At 32.3% G+C, this 23,733-nt stretch overlaps 3 protein-coding genes across 5 annotated transcripts; 1 reads left to right on the top strand and 2 right to left on the bottom strand.

Annotated features, from left to right (window-relative positions):
* Positions 1-5,868: 5,868 nt before the first annotated feature.
* On the top strand, positions 5,869-9,559 carry LOC140886440 (zinc finger CCCH domain-containing protein 30-like). Of its 3 annotated transcripts, none has more exons than XM_073293016.1 (2): positions 5,869-6,178; positions 7,175-9,559. In XM_073293016.1, the coding sequence occupies exon 2, from the start codon at positions 7,186-7,188 to the stop codon at positions 9,388-9,390; it is 2,205 nt and encodes a 734-aa protein (XP_073149117.1). In that variant the 5' UTR covers positions 5,869-6,178; positions 7,175-7,185; the 3' UTR covers positions 9,391-9,559. The 3 variants fall into 3 exon arrangements, with proteins under 3 accessions (XP_073149117.1, XP_073149118.1, XP_073149116.1); XM_073293017.1 differs by having other exon boundaries at positions 5,870-6,178; positions 7,194-9,559; XM_073293015.1 differs by having other exon boundaries at positions 5,870-6,178; positions 7,153-9,559.
* A 1,378-nt stretch (positions 9,560-10,937) lies between these two features.
* LOC140891750 (protein DETOXIFICATION 43) lies at positions 10,938-17,602 on the bottom strand. Its single transcript, XM_073300379.1, has 14 exons — positions 17,410-17,602; positions 17,121-17,180; positions 14,388-14,544; positions 13,867-14,276; positions 13,557-13,759; positions 13,303-13,438; positions 13,061-13,157; positions 12,530-12,630; positions 12,083-12,246; positions 11,894-11,965; positions 11,578-11,694; positions 11,390-11,485; positions 11,179-11,300; positions 10,938-11,079 (listed from the first exon to the last, which is right to left on the bottom strand). Exons 3-14 carry the CDS (start codon positions 14,474-14,476, stop codon positions 11,022-11,024), a joined length of 1,665 nt encoding a protein of 554 aa, XP_073156480.1. The 5' UTR covers positions 14,477-14,544; positions 17,121-17,180; positions 17,410-17,602; the 3' UTR covers positions 10,938-11,021.
* Positions 17,603-18,644: 1,042 nt separating this feature from the next.
* Positions 18,645-22,966, bottom strand: LOC140893157 (uncharacterized). Its single transcript, XM_073302223.1, has 3 exons — positions 22,448-22,966; positions 19,795-19,980; positions 18,645-19,108 (listed from the first exon to the last, which is right to left on the bottom strand). Exons 1-3 carry the CDS (start codon positions 22,955-22,957, stop codon positions 18,818-18,820), a joined length of 987 nt encoding a protein of 328 aa, XP_073158324.1. The 5' UTR covers positions 22,958-22,966; the 3' UTR covers positions 18,645-18,817.
* Between the last annotated feature and the right edge of the window lie 767 nt (positions 22,967-23,733).

Here is a 23,733-nt window from a genome sequence, read left to right as displayed (position 1 = left end):
AGTATTGTTTTAGTTTTATACATAATTTGTTTTAGTTAACGTATTTTATAGTGTATTGATTAAATATCTTATAGTCTTTATACATTTTATAAAACATGCAAAAATATTATTCAAACTCAAATATCAACAAAAGCTCAGCTCGTTCAGACTTGATGACTTGCCCAATTCGTCGTTACACGTAAGATTTTTAGTTATATTTTGAAAATATCAACGAAATTTTTGGCAAATGTATCCTATTAATTAAACGAACTCACTTGGTAAATTTAATTTGAATAAAAAAAGCGCACATCAAAAAATCAGTTGATTAAAATAAAATTAGATTTCTCATATATAATTTTGAAAGAGTGGAAATAATAATAAAATTTGGAAATGTTTTTTTAAATTGGAGAAGGGGATTGTCGATGTTGGGTCTCGAACTCGAGATCTCGTCTCATACTTGAGATCTTGGTGTCAGATGAGCTACACGTTATCAGTAACTGATCAGGCTTTTACTGCATAGTAAACGTGTAAATTTCAATATAATGTGGTCACGAAATAAATGGAATTTTTTTTAGAGATAATGACCAAAAATGATATTCTAAATTTACTTGTTTCACATTTTATTCATTACGTATTCAAATTTGGATTTTGTTCATGAAAGTTAAATTGTGTTTCGAGTTTCTTTTTGTAGGAACGCCGACATAACAACAAAAACGTTAGCGTTACTTGTTTAATACTCCCTCCGTCCCAATTATATTGTCCACGTTTTCTTTTTTATTTATCCCAAATATATAGTCATATATCATATTTAGTAATATTTTTTTACACTTCTTTACTAATATACCCTTATTAACCACACCTTGAAAATTGTGCAATCATTTTTTAATACATTAAATAGGGATAAAATATGAAGTTTATATAAAATTGACTTTCCCAATAAATTTTTCTTAATATGTGTGAAAAACAAAATAAGACAATGTATTTGGAACGGAAAGAGTATCACATTAGTATTTTTAACATGATATCAGACTTCGGCGCAACTTCGACACTTCGACAAAAAAGACGATAGACACACAGTTTAATTGCATTATTGAAACCAATTTAAATGTTTATTTGACCAAAATACAAATATATATGCATAACGAAGTAGCAGACTTTTTTTTAAGCATCGAACTCGAGACTTCATTTCATACTTTAGATCTTGTTGTCAGATAGACTACACGTCATCGACAATTGAGCAAGCTTTTACTGCACAATAAACGTAATTAGGTAAATTTCAATATAATGTGGTCATGAAATCATGGGAAATTTTTTCAGGGAGAATGACAAAAAATGATATTCTAAATTTGATTGTTTTGCATTTTACTCATTACGTATTCAAATTTGGATTTTGTTCCTGAACGTTAAATTGTGTTTTGACTTTTTATTTTGTATTTTTTTTGTCGGAACGCCGACGTAACAACGAAAACATTAGCGTTGTTTGATATCACATTAGTATTTTGAACATGACATCAGACTCTTCGGCACAACTTCGGCACAACTTCGACACTTCGACAATAAAAGACGAAAGACACACAATTTAATTACATTATTGAAACAAATTTAAATACTAATTTGACCAAAATACAAAAAAGACAAAATTAGTTTATCATTTTGAATATATATATATATATATATATGTGTGTGTGTGTAAAATGTATGCATAACGAAGTAACGATTTTTTTTTTAACCAACCATCCGTCGTTACACGTAAGATTTTCAGCCATATTTTGAAAATATCAACGAAATTTCTGGAAAATGTATATTTTTAATTAAGCGAACTTACTTTGTAAATTTAATTTGAATTTAAAAAAAGCGCACATTAAAAAATCAGTTGATTAAAATAAAATTAGATTTATCATATATAGTTTTGAAAGAGCGGAAATAATAATAAAGTTGGGCAGTTTTTTTTTTTAATTGGAGAAGGGGATTGTTGATATTGTCTCGAACTCGATGTCTCGTTTCATACTTGGGATTTTTGGTGTCAGATGAACTACAAGTCATCAGCAATTGAGCATACTTTTATTGCATAGTACTATACGTGATTAGGTAAATTTCAAAATAATGTGGTCACAAAATAAACGAAAATTTTTTCGGAGAGAATGACCAAAAGTGATATTTTAAATTTGCTTGTTTCACATTTTATTCATTACGTATTCAAATTTGGATTTTTTTTCATGAACGTTAAATTGTGTTTCGAGTTTGTTTTTATCTTTTTGTCGGAATGCCGATGTAACAACAAAAACGTTAGCGTTATTTGATATCACGTTAGTATTTTTTAACATAACATCAGACTTTTCGACGCAACTCCGATACTCCAACAAAAAAAGACGAAAGACACACAGTTTAATTGCATTATATACACACACACACACATATATATATATATATATATATATATTATGTATGCATAACGAAGTAGCGGACTTTTTTTTTAAAGCAACGAACTCGAAATTTCGTGTCATACTTGAGATCTTGTTGTTAGATGAGCTACATGATGTCATCGACTATTAAGCAGGCTTTTACTGCACAATAAACGTAATTAGGTAAATTTCAATATAATGTGGTCACGAAATAAGCAAAATGTTTTGCATTTTATTCATTACGTATTTAAATTTGGATTTTGTTCATGAACGTTAAATTGTGTTTCGAGTTTTTATTTTATTTTTAATCTTTTTGTCGGAACGTTGATGTAACAACAAAAACATTAGTGTTGTTTGATATCACATTAGTATTTTTGAACATGACATCAGACTTTTCGGCACAATTTCGACACTTTGACAAAAAAAAACGAAAGACACACAGTTTAATTACGTTATTAAAACCAACTTTAAATACTAATTTGACCAAAATACAAAAAAGACAAAATTAGAATATTATATATATATATATATATATATATATAATGTATGCATAACGAAGTAGGGAACTCATTTTTTTTCCCTAACCAAGGAACTTAAGTATTAGCTAATCTGTATTGTTTACACTTCAATGTATCTCAAATCAGTATACATTTTTTCCTACTCTAGCAATTACCAACTAATCGGGGTTTTTAACTACCGTTGTATTTGGATCAATAAATTTGATCACACGGATTTCAAATTTATGCTAAAAACCATCGACTTGCTTAATAAATCCAGTTGACAATATATTTTAAATCTCAGCTATTTATTTTTTGAGTCATATCTATCTCAATATAGAGTTATTTCACACACTAAAATTCAAAAGACACTATCGAATCCAATCCAAACAAAATCTAAGTATAAATTTATAATTCTTGTTTTTTTTCAAAAACCTATTTGGATATGAGTAATTAACCAAAATTGACTAATGCCTGCAGTTCGTACCCTCCACTTCGCGTCAGTGGCGGACTCCAAACAGCCAATTGTTGGAACAATTTAATGTTCAACACAAATCCGGGACCCCTCCCTCCATCATTTTGACTTGACCAACTCCAACAACAAGGTATTGTTTGGAATAACTTTTTTATTCCGAGTTTGTTCGTATATGAGAAATTATCAATTTATATAATATAGTAATTAACTTTGGTTTTTTTTTAATTAAATAATCTTTCTATTCAGTTTTCAAAACTATTGATTTTATACTATCATTGAAATAATATTAGCTTGGTTTTATAAATATATAACATAACAGTAAATTTTTTTTTTGAAAAATATTCATGAACGTCTTAGCTTACAAACACACAACCCCGAGTCAACCATCTTTTGCGAAAAAAAAAAGAGTATTGTTTTTATATTTTTCTACCATCGTGTTATCATTTGAATAATATATTTATTTGTGATTGGATTAAACTTTGATTTATAATTTACTTTAAGAAGAGGATTTGTAATATGATCTACGGAAATCATATTCGATAAATTAATAATCCTTATCATCATATTACAAGTTTTTCGATCTTATCCCACCATAAATTGAATGGACATACTAATAATTTTCATGGATTAATAAGATCAAGTTTCCGGATCGGAGAATGATTTTTTTTTAAAAAATGTTTCCGGAGAGAATATTTATGTAACTCCATGATAATTTCCATGCTGTCATAAATTACCTACTTACTAAATTTATATTTTCTAGAAATTTAATTATATTACATGTATATTTGGTTCTTGCTATAATATAAAAATTAATAAGTTATCATGTAATTAATAATTTAAACTAAATAATTTATAAGATCACAATATTGTTAATAATTGACACAAATTATATCCCATATAATACAATATAAAAATTAGAAAACTCGGATTCGATACGGAAAGAAGTGTATGATCGATTTGAAATGACTGTAAGCATAACATGGAGTCTCATCAAAATAGATAATCTCAAAAAATAAAAATTAAAAAATGACTTTCTCCAACCCGTAGTCCTTTTCTAAGTTCCTATTATTTAGCCGTGAATATGGTGCATGCGGAATTTTTTTTTTGTTTAATCAAGAGAGTTGCTATTATAATTGAGTTTCGAATTCAATATCTCGTCTCATATTATTTGAAGATGCCAATGAGCTACAACACATTATCGATATAGAGAGTAAATTTGTCGATGCACTTTCAAGTTTCATCCAATTCGTGACATGGAATCTTAGATCATTGAAACATTTTATTTATAATATAGTACATGGATATTTTAAAAATATTACGCTGCAATAAATTTTTTTAGATGATTTTAAAATTTTTTATTAATAATATGGGTCTATTCGTTACATACTTGCATCGCAAAATAATATTTTAAACATAAAAATTAATAAATTTTCATGTATTAGATCAAATAAAAATTCATAAAATTAATGCGTCGAACTGTGTCAAAAAATTTATTTTTATGCTTGGTTAAAGCCTTGAAGCCTTTCAATATCATCCAAATGGTATTAGATGTGATGGACCAAAAAAGCACTACACCGTTTGTTTTATTTTTTAGTTTTAAGGTGACATCAAATATTGGTCCACTTGAAAACACTCATGTGACATCTTTTTAGCCATTATATCATTTATCAAATTATTTACTTGATTAGTAAAACGCAATAAAGGATAATTAGTGAAGATACAAGGGCATATATATATTTTTTTCATAATTATATTTTACATGGATTTCTTCAAGTACATAAAATCATGTTTTTTTAACAGTAGAAGATAATTGAAATTTGTTTTATATGTACTAAACAAGAAATTAAATAACAATTTAAAAATGGGAATAGTATCAACAATTGATATTTTCCTAAAGCAAATGGATGCCACACACCAATTTGTTTACATGGTCCAAAGTGATAATACGAAGTTAACAATATTTTTTTTTGAAGTTGAAGTTAACAACAATTAATCATACCATTCATGAAAAATAAAAAATGCATAAAATCTTAATTAAATTAAATGCCTTATAAATGAACAAGTCACAAGGAACTTAGAAAATTTGTTGGGCAATTTTAGAATATTATTATTAATCAAAATCTCACGAATCTATATTCATAAAACAGGTCGACCTGATTTATATTTAGAGTGACAAATAATATTTTTACTAACAAGTAATATTTTGTATTGAGCCGAATGAAAAAAGATATTCGTCTCATAAAACTGATTTTGTACTCGATTAATTCAGGGAAGTTTTTGTGTTTTGAAAATAATTGGAAAAAAAAAAAATTAAAAGAAAGGAAGAGCAACCAAACACGACCTTATGGTCTGAAATCCAAATTTCCGTGGTTGGCGGCCCCACACTTCTCACCTCCCCCAAATTCGACTCTGATTTCGCGTGAATTTCAATACCATTCTGCATTTCAATTTCATGTCAATTTCAATTTCAATTTCATTTAGATTTCAAAACCGCTCCCCTTTACGCCTAAAATCGACGCATTCTCTCACTAATCTCTATTACAGGCCTCCCTCCTGTCGTTTTCTCTCTATATTTTCTCGTTTTTCCCACATATACATACATAACTCGCACTGTATCTATCCATGGCTACGTTAGAAAAGACTTCTTCCACTGTCTTTTTGAGTTGCAAATCTGTACGATGAAGATCGCATCGCTTGAAACATCGGCTTTCTTTGATTTGTTTTTCTATCACTATTTATTTTTCTTCGGACAATAGATCGATAAAAGGGTGATGGATACGACCCGTTGGTAGATCTTGGTAAAAGCTCTGTTTTTGGGGATATCGGTGAGTTTTATGTTATGGGATTGCTCATTTATTTTATTCTTTTTGGGTGTTCAGCTGATTTGTTGAGTTGGGTTGACTCTAATTTTCTGTTTGATGTGATAAATCTTTTATTCAGTTTGCCCAGATATAGATTCTCCGGTTTACGTATCTGTACGACTTTCATACTAATTATGCTTCATGAAAGTGCAGTATTATTTTTAAAATCTATTTTGCTGTTCTTGTATTCAAATAATTTTTTCTTGAATTAAATTTTTTGATCTCGCTGAGCTGTATGGATAGCTCTGTAGTAATTTTTCATTAAATGAATCAGTGATGTGTATGTTAGGTTCGAATTTGCATTTTTGGATCGATGATTCGATTTTCTTGGCGTATTTCTGGTGAAAAAGTAAAATTTGTTCGCTTTTCAAAGTGTGGTTCAATATGTCAAAGTGAGATGCTTAATTTGACCGTGTTTTGCATCTGTTTGTTTATGATTCGATATTGGCTTGCTTCCCCATTCTATAAATTTTCTTATGTTTCTAAATAAAAGAGGAAGCCTTTAAGATGGTAGGTACCTATTTTTGAGAATGTGAAAAAATAGCACTTAACCATAAATTTTTGGTCGATACTGGAGTGAAATTTGTTACCTTAGCACCGGGATTGAAGTAAAACCTTTGTTTTCTATTTTGAATATTTATCAAGCTTTACTTTAATTATGTTGATGTACTTTTTGTTAATTTGTTCAATACCTGCTTTATCTCAACATGACAGGTGCTTGGACAAAAGATGCAATTTTTTTCTGATTCAGATGCATACATGTGTGATATATGTTCAAAAGTTACAAGATTATTCTTGTGGAGCCTAACATGATACCAATTTGAATGAAACCGATAACATAATAAGAAACGTTGTACATCTATTTTGAACCAGTGGATCATGCTTGCTCTTTTTGCGGGAGGGGGCCATTAATATCTGTTTATTTTTATTTGATTCAGATAGTTCTTGGTTGTTCTGTAGTTGATTGGACTATGTGCAGTGGGCAGGAGCAATCAAATTCAAGTTCTTCTACCACCCAAAAGGCTGCTGATTTACAATCGAATAAAATGAAAGACATGAGTAATTTATCTGTGGAGACTGAAGATTCCTTTTCCAGTGTTCTTGAATTTGCTGCCAACAATGACCTTGAATCTTTCAAGAGGTACATTGAGTTTGATTTGTCCCCGGTTGATGAAACTGGGCCTTGGTTTGTTCGGAAGAAAGGTTCAAAACAAATTAGCGAGGAAGAAAGAACACCGCTGATGGTAGCAGCTACTTATGGCAGTGTGGATGTGTTGAAGTTGATAGTTGCTTTGCCAGAAGTTGATTTGAACAAATCGTGCGGTAAAGACAAGTGGACTGCTCTTCATTGTGCTGCTTATGGAGGATCTATCCATGCATTTGATGTTGTGAAACTGCTATTATCTGCTGGCGCTGATCCCAATGTTGAGGACATAGATGGCTGCCGCCCAGTTGATGTGATTGTTGCCCCTCCAAAGCTTCCTGGTGCAAGGGCTGCTCTTGAGGAATTGCTTTTGAACAATATTTCTGATGGATCAGTTGGCGAAGGCAACAATGGTGTTTCTGCATGTAGTTCGAATGCATCCTCTCCTATTTTATCGTCAAACCAAGAGAGCGTTTCTCCATTGTCGCCGTCCAACTATATATCTACTCCGACAGTGTTAAAATCCAGTGATGTCCCTGTTAATTCTGTGTCTGAGAAGAAGCAATATCCAGTGGATCCATCTTTGCCCGACATCCGGAACAGTATCTATTCAACTGATGAGTTCCGTATGTTCTCATTCAAGGTCAGGCCTTGTTCGAGAGCCTATTCTCATGATTGGACCGAGTGCCCTTTTGTTCACCCTGGAGAAAATGCTCGCAGAAGGGATCCTCGGAAGTTCCATTACAGTTGTGTTCCTTGTCCTGATTTCCGGAAGGGTGCGTGTCGGAGAGGAGACATGTGCGAGTATGCACATGGTGTATTTGAATGTTGGCTGCATCCTGCTCAGTATCGAACAAGACTCTGTAAGGATGGCACTAGCTGTGCTAGACAGGTGTGTTTTTTTGCGCACACTCAAGAGGAGCTTCGTCCCTTGTATGGCTCTACTGGATCTGGTGTTCCTTCACCCATATCAGCTGCCTCTGCAGCTAGTTTCATGGACATGGCTGCAGCTTTAAGCCTTTTGCCTGGTTCACCATCATCACACTCTGTGATGTCTCCTGTCTTTAATCCGAGCATGTCCCCTACAGCAAATGGAATATCTCATTCATCTGCACCTTGGCCTCAGCCAAATGTCCCGACCCTTAATCTACCCGGTAGCAATCTGCAGTCCAGTCGCCTAAGATCTTCCCTTAGTGCCCGAGATATTCCACCCGAGGATCTTAATCTGTTGCGGGAATTTGATGCACAGCAACTTGTTATGAATGATTTGGCACGCTTTTCGCAGCCACATCCCAATTCTGCCTTTTTGAATCGGTCTGCAAGATCTAAGTCATCTCTTACTCCTTCGAATCTTGAAGATCTCTTTATGGCCGAGCTTGCGTTATCCCCTAGATTTTCTTCTGACCAGGCAGCTAATTCTGGTGTTTTTTCGCCCACCCACAAATCAGCTGTTCTTAATCAGTTTCAACAGCAGCAGAACATTTTATCACCAATTAACACTAAAGCATTTTCTCCTAGGAATATGGAACACCCTCTGTTGCAGGCTTCTCTTGGTGTCTCGTCCCCAAGAATGTCCCCAAGAAGCTTGGAATCTGCATCACCAATGAGTGCCCGTTTCTCAGCTTTCGCACATCGTGAGAAGCAGCAGCTACAGATGCGTAGCCTCAGCTCCCGAGATCTTGGATCCAACCGTGCCCCCACCGTTGGATCTCCTGTAGCTGCTCTGTCTAAATGGGGATCCCCCAATGAAAAAGCTGATTGGTCCCTAAGTGGAAACAATCACGTTCCCTTGAAGAGATCGTCTTCTTTTGAACTGGGCGACGATGGGGAGGAGCCCGACTTGTCGTGGGTGCAGTCTCTTGTCAAAGAATCACCACCTGAGATGATGGAAAAGCCTGTTGCTGCTTCCATTTCTGGTTCTGCCGTGACATCCGGTGAGTGTTTGAAATCAAACTCTGAAATCGATTCAATTGATCATTCAGTTATAGGAGCCTGGCTCGAGCAGATGCAACAAGATCAGCTCGTAGCCTAGTAAACAGGATCGAGAATTCATTCAGTTAGTCAACAACCCCTATTTTAGGACATATATAAAAAAAAAATCCCCTCTTTTTTCAACGGTGTAGAGGTGCAAGGCTAATGGTAACCACAGCGTTTCTCAAGCTTGGGAGTTTGATGGGTATAATGAATTTTTATTTTTATTATTATGATTATTATTATTTTTTTTGAAAGATGTATTCTGCTCTAATCATTTGTTGATTATTATATGAGTTTCCAATTTGTTGTCTGGGCTGTGTGCTGAAGAGAAAACCCAGTCCAGTTTGGACAATGTTCCTTTGTATTTGATAATCTCAAGGTTATCCTTTTATGTATTTCTACTCTTTATTCCATTTATTGAAGTCATAATTGTAATTTTTTTTTTTTTTTTTTTTTTGGGTTTCTCAGCTTATAATTGATGCTACTGGCTACTTGTTCTCTCTTTTAGTATTTGTGCTCTCTTAAAAGTTATTTTAGGAGTAAGTACATACTTGGACAATTATTACATGAAACCGTAGTACAATAAATAGTCATGTGTTTTGATTTTTATATCATCGGCTTCAATATTAGAAACATTAAGGAACGCCTTTCGATTGTCTTTGAAAACTTAAATAAATGAATATTTTTCAACATCTTGGAAAGAATTTCGTCGGACAAGTACACTTTGCTGACATTATGTAAGAATAAGCAACGCACGCACAAATTAATTTTGTACTAGACTCTCCATTCATTTACACAAGCTCGATTTTTATACTTTTATGGGAAAGAATACATAGATATGAACTAGGGAGATGCTTTATGAATTCCACACAAACATCTATGTTTAAGTCATCGATGAGACCAAAATTTATTTGGTGAATAATATCAACTATAAACAATTGGGATGTTTTTTTTGGACGAATGCGAGACATTATAGTGTGACAATGGCCTACGCATTGATGGTGATTAGTTTCCTGGAAAAGTAGTTGCGACTTTAGTAGGTTCATGATTAGATAAGATATGATGGCCATCATAAATGGCAGTGTCGTCACTCAAGTAGGACAGAGAAATACGTTTTCTTCTCCACGAATTTGTCAATGCAACCTCTTTCGACCACCGTCAAATGTGAATCTAATGCTTTATTTTCTGCACACAAGAAATTAATGTGAACATCTCGCGTGCAAACAAAAAAGAGCCGACAATACTCACATGAACATCTCGCATGCAAACAAAAAAGAGCCGTCAAATCTAACATATGAGCACTGCCCGTATGTTATCATCGATAGAACCCTTCTCTACATTGGATGTGTACTTCTTTTGTATTTTTTTAGTTTATTGCTTGTTTATTAATATATAGTGAACCCAGAGACGGAGTCAAAAGGAGACAATGACATAGCATTAATTTTTCAAAATATAATTTTAGCACATCGTCTCTTTTTAACTTGGTCAAAATATGGAATTTCCTGGCTCTATCCTGACTGAATTATTGGGTTCAAGTTCGTATGCAACATGGAAATAAATTAAAAGATTTAATTTTCCAAAAACTATAATAACTCATATGCATCTCTAGCACCAAAATTCGAGTGTTCGGTTTTATTATACATAATATATAGCAACATTATAATACATGTATGTATATAAATATATATTCTAAGGGAGCAACCGAGTACTCCTGAGAAATTTCCACGGCCCTGTTCCTGTTCCCATCCTGCAAATATGAACATAATAAACATTAAAAACTGTAAATGATCTCCTAGTTTTTGTTTTCATCGTACGTTGTTTTTGCTAAAAATATCAAAAGAATTACCTCCAAACGCCAGCAAATGTTCTGAGTGCCATGTAAATGGTTAAAGCATACCATATTCCTACAAACCCATCGGTTTTTGACAGAACAAACAATGATCCGATGCTTATTATGGACACCAAAACCTGCATATCATTTTTTCATTGAGAAAAAAAAAACGAATAGAGAATTTGTTCTGTTTCATTTATATTTTTATGATGTGAAGTTAAGTTACCATGGAGTATGCAGAGTATGCAAAATCGGATGCTCCGAAGTTTACGCCATCGAAAACGAACGCTAACGAGTTTATAGGCTGCGTAGCTGCTACAAACTGTTGATAGAAAAGGATCATGAAGTTTTACTAGCTACAATTTGACAAGAGTGTGAAGCGAATTGCGCAAATGCTTGATGAGCGATCCATACCGGGATGCCTATGGCAATAAGGCGAACTACACTTTTGTCCTTGGTAAAGATTCCTGATCCGAATTCGAGTCCAAGTCCAACAACGACAGCAAGTCCTAGTCCTAGCACAAATCCCATCTGAAACACATGAAATTGTCAAATACTTGTTTACATTTTTTTGCCCGGTTGATGGATGGATCGTTCCGTTTACGGGCACGGTAGTTTTTTGTAGAGCTTTTAGTAAGCGCTTCTCGGCTTTTTCTTAACAACATTTTCAAAAGTTGGGAAGTACTTCCTGAAAGATCTCTCAAACACTATCTATATAGTTGAACTATACCTGCAATACTCTGGCTGCAGCCGCGGCTGCTTTCTCATAATCTTTCTCAGCAAATGCACAAGCAAGAATTGCCTACAAATTTGACATGTGAAATGACAATCGTCTTGTTATAAAGATTGCGGCGTTAATTGTTCCGATTGCGTATGGAAATTCGGGTTAATATGAATATTTATAGGCTTGGATATATACCTGTCCAGCCACAGCTAGGCCATCTGCAAGGAGTGAAGAAGTCATCCAAACCTGCAGGCATATTTGAAATGCAGCCATAGATGTAGCACCAAGTCTTGCAGCCATTGATGCCGATAAAGTCACACAGATTGTGACGGCAATAACTCTCGCCAGTAAAAGAAAACCTGCGCAAAATGTTTAGCCAAATATTATTGAAAACGAAGTAAATATTATGTCATATAAGACATGATATAATTTATAAGGATCGTCTAATACATGAGCTAGCTAACTACATTTCTCTAAAGTTGGCAAACGGGCATTTTTGCCTGCTTTCCAAAGTTTGTTTTTATTAGTTTTGTTTCATAACCATAGTCGTCGGCCTGTCGTCGAAAACTCTGATCTTACTCTTGATTTTTGCAAATGATATTTAGATTAGAGGTTTAAACGGGCAGCGTGCGAAGTACTTGCCATTCTTGAGAAATCTTTGCAATTGCAAATCCTTGAGACTTGGAGGTAGCAGATCCACTTGTTTCATTAATTTGAACAAGAGTATGAAGGAGATTAAGTACCTGAAAAATATTAGATTTGACATTTCAAATTCTATGTTTATGTATAGTATTACAAGTGTAGTAAAATCTTAATTTGGGATGATTTAATATAGGAAAAATTGCTTTTTTGGTCCTCTATATTTCTCACTTTGCGATTTTGATCATCTATATTTTCAGATTTCAGTTTTAGTCTGCTATCTCTTATTTTTTTTGCAATTTTAGTCATTTTCCGATGTGGCGCTGATGTGGCACCAATGCAGTACTGATGTGGAGCCGATGTGTACAGTGTCAAGTAAGCATTTTCGAATAAAAAAGACTAAAATTGACAAAAATCAAAACATGCAGGACAAAAACTGAAATATAAAAACATAGAGTACTAAAATCGCAAAATGACAAAAATGTAAAACTAAAATTGCAGTTTTCCTTTAATATATGTACAATGAGTGCTTACTGTGAAAGAACATGAGCAATGGCAGCACCAGTAACACCGAGCCGACAAGCAAAGATAAATATGGGGTCCAATATTATATTTGTTAAATCTCCTGCAGCTGTTTACAGTCATAAAATTCAACAGCAAATTTACTCACAAGTGCATTATTGGAAAAAAAAGAGTATTAAATAGAGGACCAATTGTTTTGCCTTAAATCTTGATTTCACGTAAGAATACACAAAAGATAAAAGAGTTTTATATACCGATGGCATAGAGAGGAGTTTTAGTGTCCTTGAAACCTCGAAAGACCCCTTGCATGGCTAAAGAGAGTAGCACCGCCGGTGCCCCGAGTGATCTTATTGTTAAATATTTGTGCGCAGGGGGTAGCATAGGAGATCCCTGCAAATTAAATTATAAAGGGTTAATTAATTATGTTTAATTCCTAAATTTAATAATGTAGCAAAATATATGTATGGTTTTTGGGAACATATATAAATTATTATCTTGGGATACTCACAGATTTCACTCCCATTACATTTAAAAATGGTTCGGCCAAACAAACAAGGAAAATGGTCTGAACAAGTCCAAGAATGGCACCAAGAAGTAGCGCAGTCGACGCAGAAGGGATGTGCCGACGTTCGGTTTTCGTTTTCTGATCTTTGTCTGAACCGATGCTAGGAGGAGGAGCATCAACAGACTTACATGTCGTCATGACGAAATCTTGTCCAAAGGACCAAAAAAATATTAGCTAAATTAAAAACCCAGACGAGGATCAAGAATTTAATTTAATTAAAAAAAAAGTATATATATAAATATATATATAATACCCTTTTCCAAGTCTTGATTATCAACGCTATCTTCGGTACCCTGCATCTCTGTGTCATTGTTTTTCGATGTCACGTCGAAATGCGTATGATCCATATTATTGTTGTTAATACTGGAAGTACCCTTTTCCAGATCGTTTCCAATATTAATTCCAGCTTGTTGGATTTTGTGAATGGTGTCTTCCTCCGCAACGAAAGAGGTGGTGATACTAACAAGTGGGAATATGGTGATCTTGGAAGCTTGATTGAATATAGCTATGGAAACTCCCACAGCAGCTGTTTCCACGGGACCTAAATGGCCGATAAACGCCGTATCGATCAAGGACGCGATGGGATCAGCAGCTAACGCCATTGCAGCAGGGAGTGCAATGTTCAAGATCTCCATTCCAATACCATCTCGTTTGAAAACACAGCTGAAATTAAAATCCAAAATGGGCCGGGTACGTACGTAATCACCATAAGTTAATTTCCACCACAAAAACATCATGTCACATATCATTTCAATATATATAAAACTTGCACACCTGGCATCTTTGAAGAAAACCCAAATGGGTAAATTCCAGCTGCTTCCTCTGGATGCTACTGGGATCCTCTCACCAATATCATCGGCCATGAGCTAATTAAGCAAACACTAGTACGGAGTCGATCGCCGATGTTTAATTTCTAATTAAGCTCGATCGGCTGTTTAATTCAAACGAGTGTTCGATCAGTACAGTGTTATATATATATATACAGATGACCTCGGAAACATCGAATTAAGTTCGCTGTCAAATGAAGAAAGAAAGGCATCGACATTTGTCGTCGAAGATATTTGCATGCCGTATTTTGCTCATCCGTACATAACACATATATAGCAATTACGTTATTGTATGTGAACATATATATAGATGGCATTAATGGAAAAAGAGGCATTAAAATTTATTGGGAACAGGAAAAAGCTTATAGGCATGGAAAATATATATATATAACATAAATAAAAGAATCCATTTGTAAAAGATAATATGTATCAAATTTTAATTGAAAATAGGAAATTATTATGTCTAAAATGTATTAGATTATATGATAATAAAGGTTTTTTTTTTCTTTTTTGTTTTTTTTTTCTTTAGAAAAAGTAGTGCTGGATACGAATTATACGATACGTACAATTATTGCATCGATTTTATATCAACGCTAAATAAAAAAAGATTACATGTCCACCATGTACAATAGATGAGTTCATGTACAATAGATGAGTTGACTTGTACATGGTGGACATGAAGTGGGCATATAGTGTTGGGCATCATAAAAAACTCTATATATATATATATATATATATATATAAACCAAATTTCCTAATTTCTGATACTTTTCTTGTCACTTAAGTATCGTCTCCTCACGCGAAGATCTATAAATGTGGCTATCTTTTGAAAATTAGTCGTCTCGATATCATTACCTTTTTCTTTTCTTTTCTTTTTTTTTTTTTTCAAAATTTAAGAGAAAAGCGATGAACCTTATGATGATTCTATTTAAATCGATCAGCCGACTGATAGTTAAATATTTTCCGGGAAGAAATAAAAAGTGCAATTAATATTTTGTTAAAGGACAAGATTCATAAAAAGCTATAGCAGCAGAGCCTTCACAAGTTCTAAACTCCCCCGAATGTTAGAGTTTGTGCAATTATTATACGTCCATTCCATTCCAATATTTCACTCATCACATATTTCGTTATCGTCAACAAAAGACACAGAAAATAATGGGACACATGCATGCTGTCCGTTTCCGACTAGAATTAATTCCCTTTTCTTCCCCAGTTAAACACTCCCAAAATACTTCAAATAATTTTCGTTTCTAGTAGTACACGTACGGTTTCTTTTGGACCCCAATTCAGCTTATAATTAATTAATCGGTGAAAGTAATATAAAAACTATACTATATTAATTAATAAATTCAAGAGGCCGAGCTTGGAAAGTTCCGTATGATGTGCCATTATCTTGACCATATGTCAAAGTATGGTCCAAAATATATAGTGATCACATATTCATATATATTTTATTATTTGAACGGCTAACAACTCTAAGAATTTGAAGACACTTAATTAACTTTTGATTTCGCCACCTTGAATTAACTTTCTTGATTGAGTTATCCGGGGTTAAGAATTCCAATATACATTTACGAACTATAGAAAACATTGTCGTTTTAATCATATAATTAAGTCGGTATGTTTTGGATTTTATAATCATATAACTTATTAAAGTTTGGTTTTCAATAAATAACTTGGATTTTTTGGGCGGTTTTTTAGTGTTTTTTCATTATTCTTCTACACGTGTGATGTTAATAACTTCTATGTTATACACATTAAAATTTTATTCCTATAAATATTGATTAAGAAAAATTGCTTTTTTGATTCTTTAGGTTTGTCACTCTGCGATTTTGGTCCTCTATGTTTTCATGTTTCAGTTATAGTCCGCTATCTTTTTTTTTTGGTTGCAATTTTAGTCTTTTTTTCCGATGCGACGCTGATGTGGCACCATTGCGGTGCTGATGTGGAGCTGACGTGCATTGTATCACGTAAGCATATTTTCAAAAAAAAAAAGACTGAAATTGCCAAAAATCAGAACATGAAGGACTAAAACTGAAATATGAAAACATAGAGGACCGAAATCGCAAAGTGACAAACATACATGATCAAAATTGCCGTTTTTCCATATTGATTAATATATAGTAGTATCATTAAACTCGAAATAAAATTAAGTATTATTTAGTACTAACTTCGCTGTCAAAAAAAAAAAAAAAATTTCTGTAGTACTAAATTGACACAACGTTAACGATGGACCACGAAATAAATATTAGTCTTGAAATGAATTTGATCCTTAAAAATTAACAACTACTTGTTCCTTTCCTTGGCTCGCGACCTAAATAAAAATTGCCGGTTGAATTAGATTTGACAATCATGTGTATTTACTAATCAATTATTTAGATTTTAGACAAAGAAATCTACTTAATCTAATTAAATCAAATGCCAAAACCTAACTTATTCGACATATCTTCTGAAACATTTTGTAATTAAAAAATAATTTCTATCACTAGCTATTTCATATATCCTTCTTAATTAGATGCTGACCTCTCTGCGTGTCTTAATCTAATTGATCGATAACTTAATGAAATCAATGCCATGGTTACATAATACCATTATAGTTAAAAAAAATTATTCTATATAAAACAAAACTTTGATTTAAAGAATGGGTGTAAATTTAATCTGAAGGGAGAAAAGTACTCACTCGCAGATGTAGCAGTTTGCCAGATTATTGTACTAACAAATGACAAATTGCATGCAAATCCTGAAAAAGAGAGAACAACAAAAAAAATAAATTAAATATTAACGATCATTTAAGTTTCTGGTGGAGACAATATACAAACTGATTAATTCCTTTTTTCCAATTTATTTTCAACATACTAGAAATCATCAAAAGATATATATAAACAAAAGCAAACAAGTAGATAGCAAATGCATCTTATGATTTATGTACATTACAAATTATTGAATTTTGTTTGTAAATAAAGACTAACCTTGAACTCAATATATGTTGGGGTGTCCAATGTAATAGAGCTCTTTTAATTTCCCTCTCACAATTTGAAGCACCAAATCCCATTCAAACCTTTAAGTACCTTTGTTTCACCCTTCCATGCTATGGAAACGACAACATTAAAGTGCTAAGGATTGTGCGAATGATGTATGTATAAATGGAGCTCGACTCAAGCTTTAAACTTTTGAATTGAAGGCACATACATATCTAGGCTAGAATTTTGAGTTCAAACTCGCCACGTATCGAAATTTTTAATGATTCATTCATCTGATTTAGTTATTTAAACTCGAGTACAAATAAATATATCATATATATTAGTAAATATCTGTGAGATGAGTTGACTCAATCCATACTTTTGAGTTTGATATATATATTCATAAGACGTGTTGACTCAATTCATATTTTTGACATAAAAATATTTTTTTATGAATCATACGATGAGTGTCGTAAGAATTTCCGTAAAATAAATTGTGGAATTCCACCAATGGAACGTCAGACAAATCACATATAATTTGGCTATGCTTGGTGGCCCCAACAAAATTGAGTTTTCTATTATTTATTAGACAACTTTTGATTTCATGGGGCACGTCGGATTTGCAACACTCACGCCTATTCCGTACCTAATTAATTTAGCACGACAAGATTATTTACTAGCTAATAGCTAGCTAATATATAAATCTATTCCCAGACAACTACTTATCGAGTAGAATTAAGGAATTCATCCGTTAGTTTGTGTACTTTCTCCCAAACCTTTTCGAAGGGAAAATTGTAAATTTGGTCAAATTTTATTCTTTTTATATTATCATATTCTAATATTAACTCGTTATTCTCCCACACACACAATTTTAATCTTTTTTCTATGTTTCGTTAATGCAGCTAATGTCATACAAGTGTTTCTGTAAAAAAATGACTAAAATTACAAAATAAAGAATCGAAATTGTGAAAGAAATGAAAGATACAAGAGTGAAAACTCAATTAACGATGATACCATAGTGGATTTTAATTAATATACACATACTTTTAGTTGATGTGAAAATAAATTAATGTTCCTCACTGCTTGATTACTTTTAGCTCGCTTGTACAATATAATATTTTATCTGCGTGTGGCATCCACAAGCTCATAATTTTAAAAGCTTATCTTACATCTTGCTTTGGATTCATAAACAAACTTTAAAGTGACCTTTCGGGACACCCCCACTAAATGTAGAAAAAAAGAAAATGAAACTAAAGTTTTTTGTATAAAAAACCATACCAAAAATATAAAGATCCGTCGATATACAAGTAAAAGTAAATAAAGTTGCGGTCTGAGAAAAATTACAATACAAATTTAGTGGTTTTCTTTGCGAGGGGACGACGACTTCGATCTCTATGTTCCCAGCTTTCACATATGGTCATGGAATTAGAGCGCATGTGCTGTTAAATTTCTGGGTTCTATGTTTCTTGTCATAAGAGTTATCTATAAGCACCAAACAATGAGCTTCACGGTGAAATTTTGGTTGAAAAAGTCCCCAAATCACATAGAAATTTGAAACAAAACTCAATTTAATAGTGATGGGCAAACCATTGCCAGACTCAAGCAGGTCTTGCATGCTTCTTCCACCACCATACATTGCTTTATTTGTAGTTCCAACATATAACTTGAAAACTGTCCAATCATCACTACCAGCATACAGTTCTGCACCCTAATTAATATGGTATATATTACCATATAAACATTTGTAGGTGAAAAAAGTAATTCGTAAAAGGGTTAGCTCAATCAATTGGATGTGGGGAAATATGATTTTTTGGTACACTAACTTTTAAGTTTTGACAATTTTTGTTCAATTGTTAATGCGATATGATAATTCAGTAATTCAGCAATTTTTGGTGTTTTGGCAGCATTTTTCAATACCAATTCAATATTTTCTGTGCCACTTCGCTACTATATATGGCGAAATAAGATTAGAATCCAAAAAGAATGAAAGTTGGTACACCAAAACCAAACTTTGAAAACTTAGTGGATTTAAATCCAAAATAATGAAAGTTAGTGTACAAAAAGGTTATTTTCCGGTTCGATGGGTTTCAGAATACATATATATATAAATTTGATGGAAAATAGTTTCATGGTCCAATAACTTGTTCGATTTTAGGTTTTGATTTATTATATGTTTTTAAAGTTTGGCTTTGCTACACCAACTTTTTATTTTGTTTATGATGTGACAAAGAAAATTTTCGACTTGTCAGATTCACATCAACAATAAATCAAATTAAAATAGTCGAAAATTAAAATATATATATTCAAAATAAACTTTGACAACTTAATGAACTAAAATCCAACATTAGACAAATTAGTGGGGAAAAAAAATCATTTTCCGAAAATTTGACTTACTTGTGACATTGCAAAAGGGAAACGGCCAAAGAACATTTTAGTAATTGGAGAATGGATGTGAAGGCCGAAAAGCCTAGACTTGTTTTCAATAGTTAAATCCATTGATGCATTGCAGCTCAGTATTTTGGTAGTCACGCCGGTCGCATCCACTCCTTCACCTAATTTGAACTGCTGAATTCCACCAATCTGCAAATTAAAATTAATATTCAATTTTAGTTATCATCATATGACTAAACTAAATTTAACAAATAAATTATGAAATTAATTTAATTGTGTGATATTAAATATTAAGTGCATTTAATTAAGTGGTAATCCAATAGATCAGTTATTTAATCTCTCAAACACACTAATTTTGTGGAAAAATAAAGAATAATTAAATAAAAACTCAGTCTATTATATGCGTGTGGGAGAGAATGAATGTTAAGCTTTATGTAAGTGGTTAATTATCTAATGATTTGTAAAAGCGTTCTCCATTTGTTGCAAACAGTCAACTTAATTATAATAATAATATTTGGGCGGATGTTGTGGTTACTACGAGATATGTTTATGTTAATATCGTGAAAATATTTAATATTTTTAAAGAAATGTTCATGTGAACATCTTGTGATGGTCATAAAATGTAAAAAAAACATCAAGAAATATCATATAAAGCTCACGACTCGATCATTAGGAATATTTTTTTCTCCGATGATATTAATGTTATTTGCGTTCTATTTTTATGTTGTATACACTTTCTTTTATGAGATGAAGTGTGCATAAGATGAAATAGAGCGTAGATAATACCACTCTAGAATCACTAACCATTTTCTTAACATATTATTAATTTCCAAATATTATAGTGTTCAGCTTGATGAATTTATAAAACGTTAATTAAAGCATCTTATTAGATATTCAGGATATATATTATAAGACGTCTAGTAATATATATTTAGTAATTTTTCTATTAGAAAACGATATATCTTATAGTGTTGTAAAATACAAACTATTAAAATAATTTTTCCTTCGTTTGAAAGCAAAATCTTCCTAACTTATTTTATAAAACTATGTGAATTTATTTAAAAAAATCAAAGTACCCACAAATAATTATCTTTATATTAAAATTATCGTCTAATTTTTAATTTCCACTCAGTACTCGATTTATTTGTGTTCCCCTTATGATAATTTTTCCCCTTCTTTATCAACTTATTAATCTAAATGTTATAACCATTTGATTTTAAATTAAGATATTGGAGCCTATAATGGACTAAAATGGTCACTAAGATTTTTGCATCAAGCTCACAGCTGTGTTTATAAAGTAGAAACTTATATTATTATCTTGTTATAATAGAGATCATTTAATTAACTAATTTTCAATTAATTGTTAAAGTTTGAGTTAAAATTAAGATTATGTCATAACTTAATTCATAATAAATCAAAATTATTAGATAAATTAGTTATTTTATATAACTTTATATTTTTTTAGCCATTAGATATTTTCTTATTTACCAAAATGACATTCACATTGTGATCTTTGATGTCTTTTAATTTAGGAAAATGACACTCACATGTAAAATTGATATATATGTTGCGTTTTAGTGACTATTTTTTTTTAATGAGAACACTATTTTTTTTGTAATTTTTTAATTTTACAATTTTTTTCTTAAAAAAACACCGTACAATCACGTAATGCGTGCAAAAGAGTATTAGTATTAAACTATTAATCAGTCTACCATGGGCTACAATATTTGGGCCTATAAAATGAAACAAAATTTTCCAGACTTAAAAGTTGGACTAGGATTGAGGCCCAATATGACGAGTACTATCCGGTCATACGGGCTTTAAGTTTTTTAGGCCTAAATATGTTGGGCTTCAATCTGACCCATTTTTCATCTATATAATTTATACGATACGCAAGGTCCTCGACTGCGGTTTACATATTTGTGTTCATATATGATTATACTTTTTTCCCGAAATGATCGAGCCGAATTTTCATAAAATTTTACAAAACTTTTCAATAAAATAAATGGAATATAAAATTCCTTGTTTCAAAAATATTCTTTTCGAGTAATATCTATATCTATACTATTATATAAAAGTTGAGCACACTAGAATAACTACCTTGAAACACCAAAATTATTTATTCCACAATTACCCTTTCTTATCAATTACCCACTAAATCTCTTCCACTCCTCCATGTTTTACTTTTAAAAAAAATATAAAAAACTTATCTTTTACACACTCAAAGCATGTGCATTTTTCGCTAGTTATTAATAAAGTAAGAGAGATGAATAATAACTGTTTTTTTGGTGAAGCTTTTTTTTTTTAATAATTCCAAACCTACCCATTTATACATTAACTCCTAAACATATTTAATTTTGTAGAGATTCTTAATTTCTCATATTTTATATAAAGAATTATCTTACTATATCAATTTATTTTTGTTCAATATGGTAATTAAATTAAAATTTTTCAAAAAAAAAATGTATAAACATATTATGTTTCACACACAACGTGTGTGGTCAGTTGGTAGTATAAATAAGACAAGAACGGAAAAGAGCATGTACCTTAGTGATAAACAAGAGTCACAAAATTATACGGTTTCAAACTAAAATTTACATGTCGACATTATTCCAAAAATAATAATTTTTTTTGTAAAATAACACAGAGAATTTACCTTGACGAACACTTGAGGCGTTGGTGGCTTAGCGGCAACATAGAAAACAAGCAACGAAATCATCAAACTCACCAAAAACCTCCAACCCAACTGCATACAAATCCACCACCAAGCGTCCGAATACCCCAAAGAAAAATATTTCTGCCACCCTTTATCCCTCGGCTCGCCAAAAAGCTCGTCGTCACCATCATGATGGTCGTCGAACCCGTTTTCAAATACTAATCGGCCGCGATTTTTATGGGTTTGCTCGTCGGAATTCTTATCCTTGTCGCGAAAAAACGAGTTTGTGGATCCACGAGACGATGAGTAGATCGGGTTGATGTTGATCAACAAGCTGTTTCGATGATGATGATCAGATGGAAGTGGAGATTGATGATCATCGTACGTAAACGATTCATTGTTGTTGTTGTTGGTGTTGGTGTTGGTATGGGAAACATTGGAGGGGCTTTGAACGAAGTAGAGTGCATATGGGTAGGATCGGAATAATGCTTCATCTTCTAAGGAATCCATTCTGTAGTTGGCCATTGTAGGAGTGGCTAGCTAGTATATATGAGCGTGTGACATATTATTTATAGAGGGAAGATATGTTATGTGTCTCTGAAATAGGTGATGGAAACAGAGTAATGAAATATATTACATTATTGATGGGTTATGACTCAATTTGACTTTCTCTCGGGCCCAAGCCCAATGACTCAATCCATTTGGATCTCATATTAGTTAGTTAGTTATTTGGACATTTTATCAAGGCCCATAAATTCCTAAAAGCCCATAAGAGGCTCAAGCCCATGAAACTCTCCAACTTTCTATAAATAGCTCAATTCCTCTCATTTTTAAGGTACACACTTTATAGTCACATGCTCTAGTTTCTAAAACTTATATTGGGGAAATACTGACTTGAACGTTGGAGTGTTTTCGTCGGGCAACCCCCGGCGCCACTCACTTTGCTTTGTGATGCAGGTGACAACCCACGAAGTTTGGTTTTTGGAACAGTTCGATTATTAATCTGACTATCCAGATCTCCACAAGTTACCCAAATTTTCTCTAATCGGGTAATATCAATTTTTTGCTACATCAATTATATATTTTAAAACAAAAATTAACTTTTAATTACATGTATAAATATAATTAACCTACTGGTAGATTTTTTTCTCTTTTACGCCGTTTGAATCACGTCTCATTTTTTGAAGAAAGAGATTTATGTCACTTCGTCCAAACAGTGATAACAGTAACCTATTTAATTCGTTAAGAAAAGAAAAAGGATATTTGAGTAAATGAACTTAACTATT

The sequence above is a fragment of the Henckelia pumila genome, chromosome 3 (genome assembly GCF_033568475.1).
Source record: "Henckelia pumila isolate YLH828 chromosome 3, ASM3356847v2, whole genome shotgun sequence".
NCBI classification, from domain to species: Eukaryota; Viridiplantae; Streptophyta; class Magnoliopsida; order Lamiales; family Gesneriaceae; genus Henckelia; species Henckelia pumila.
Note: the sequence above shows the minus strand (reverse complement) of the source record. Positions and strands in the feature narration are given on the sequence as shown.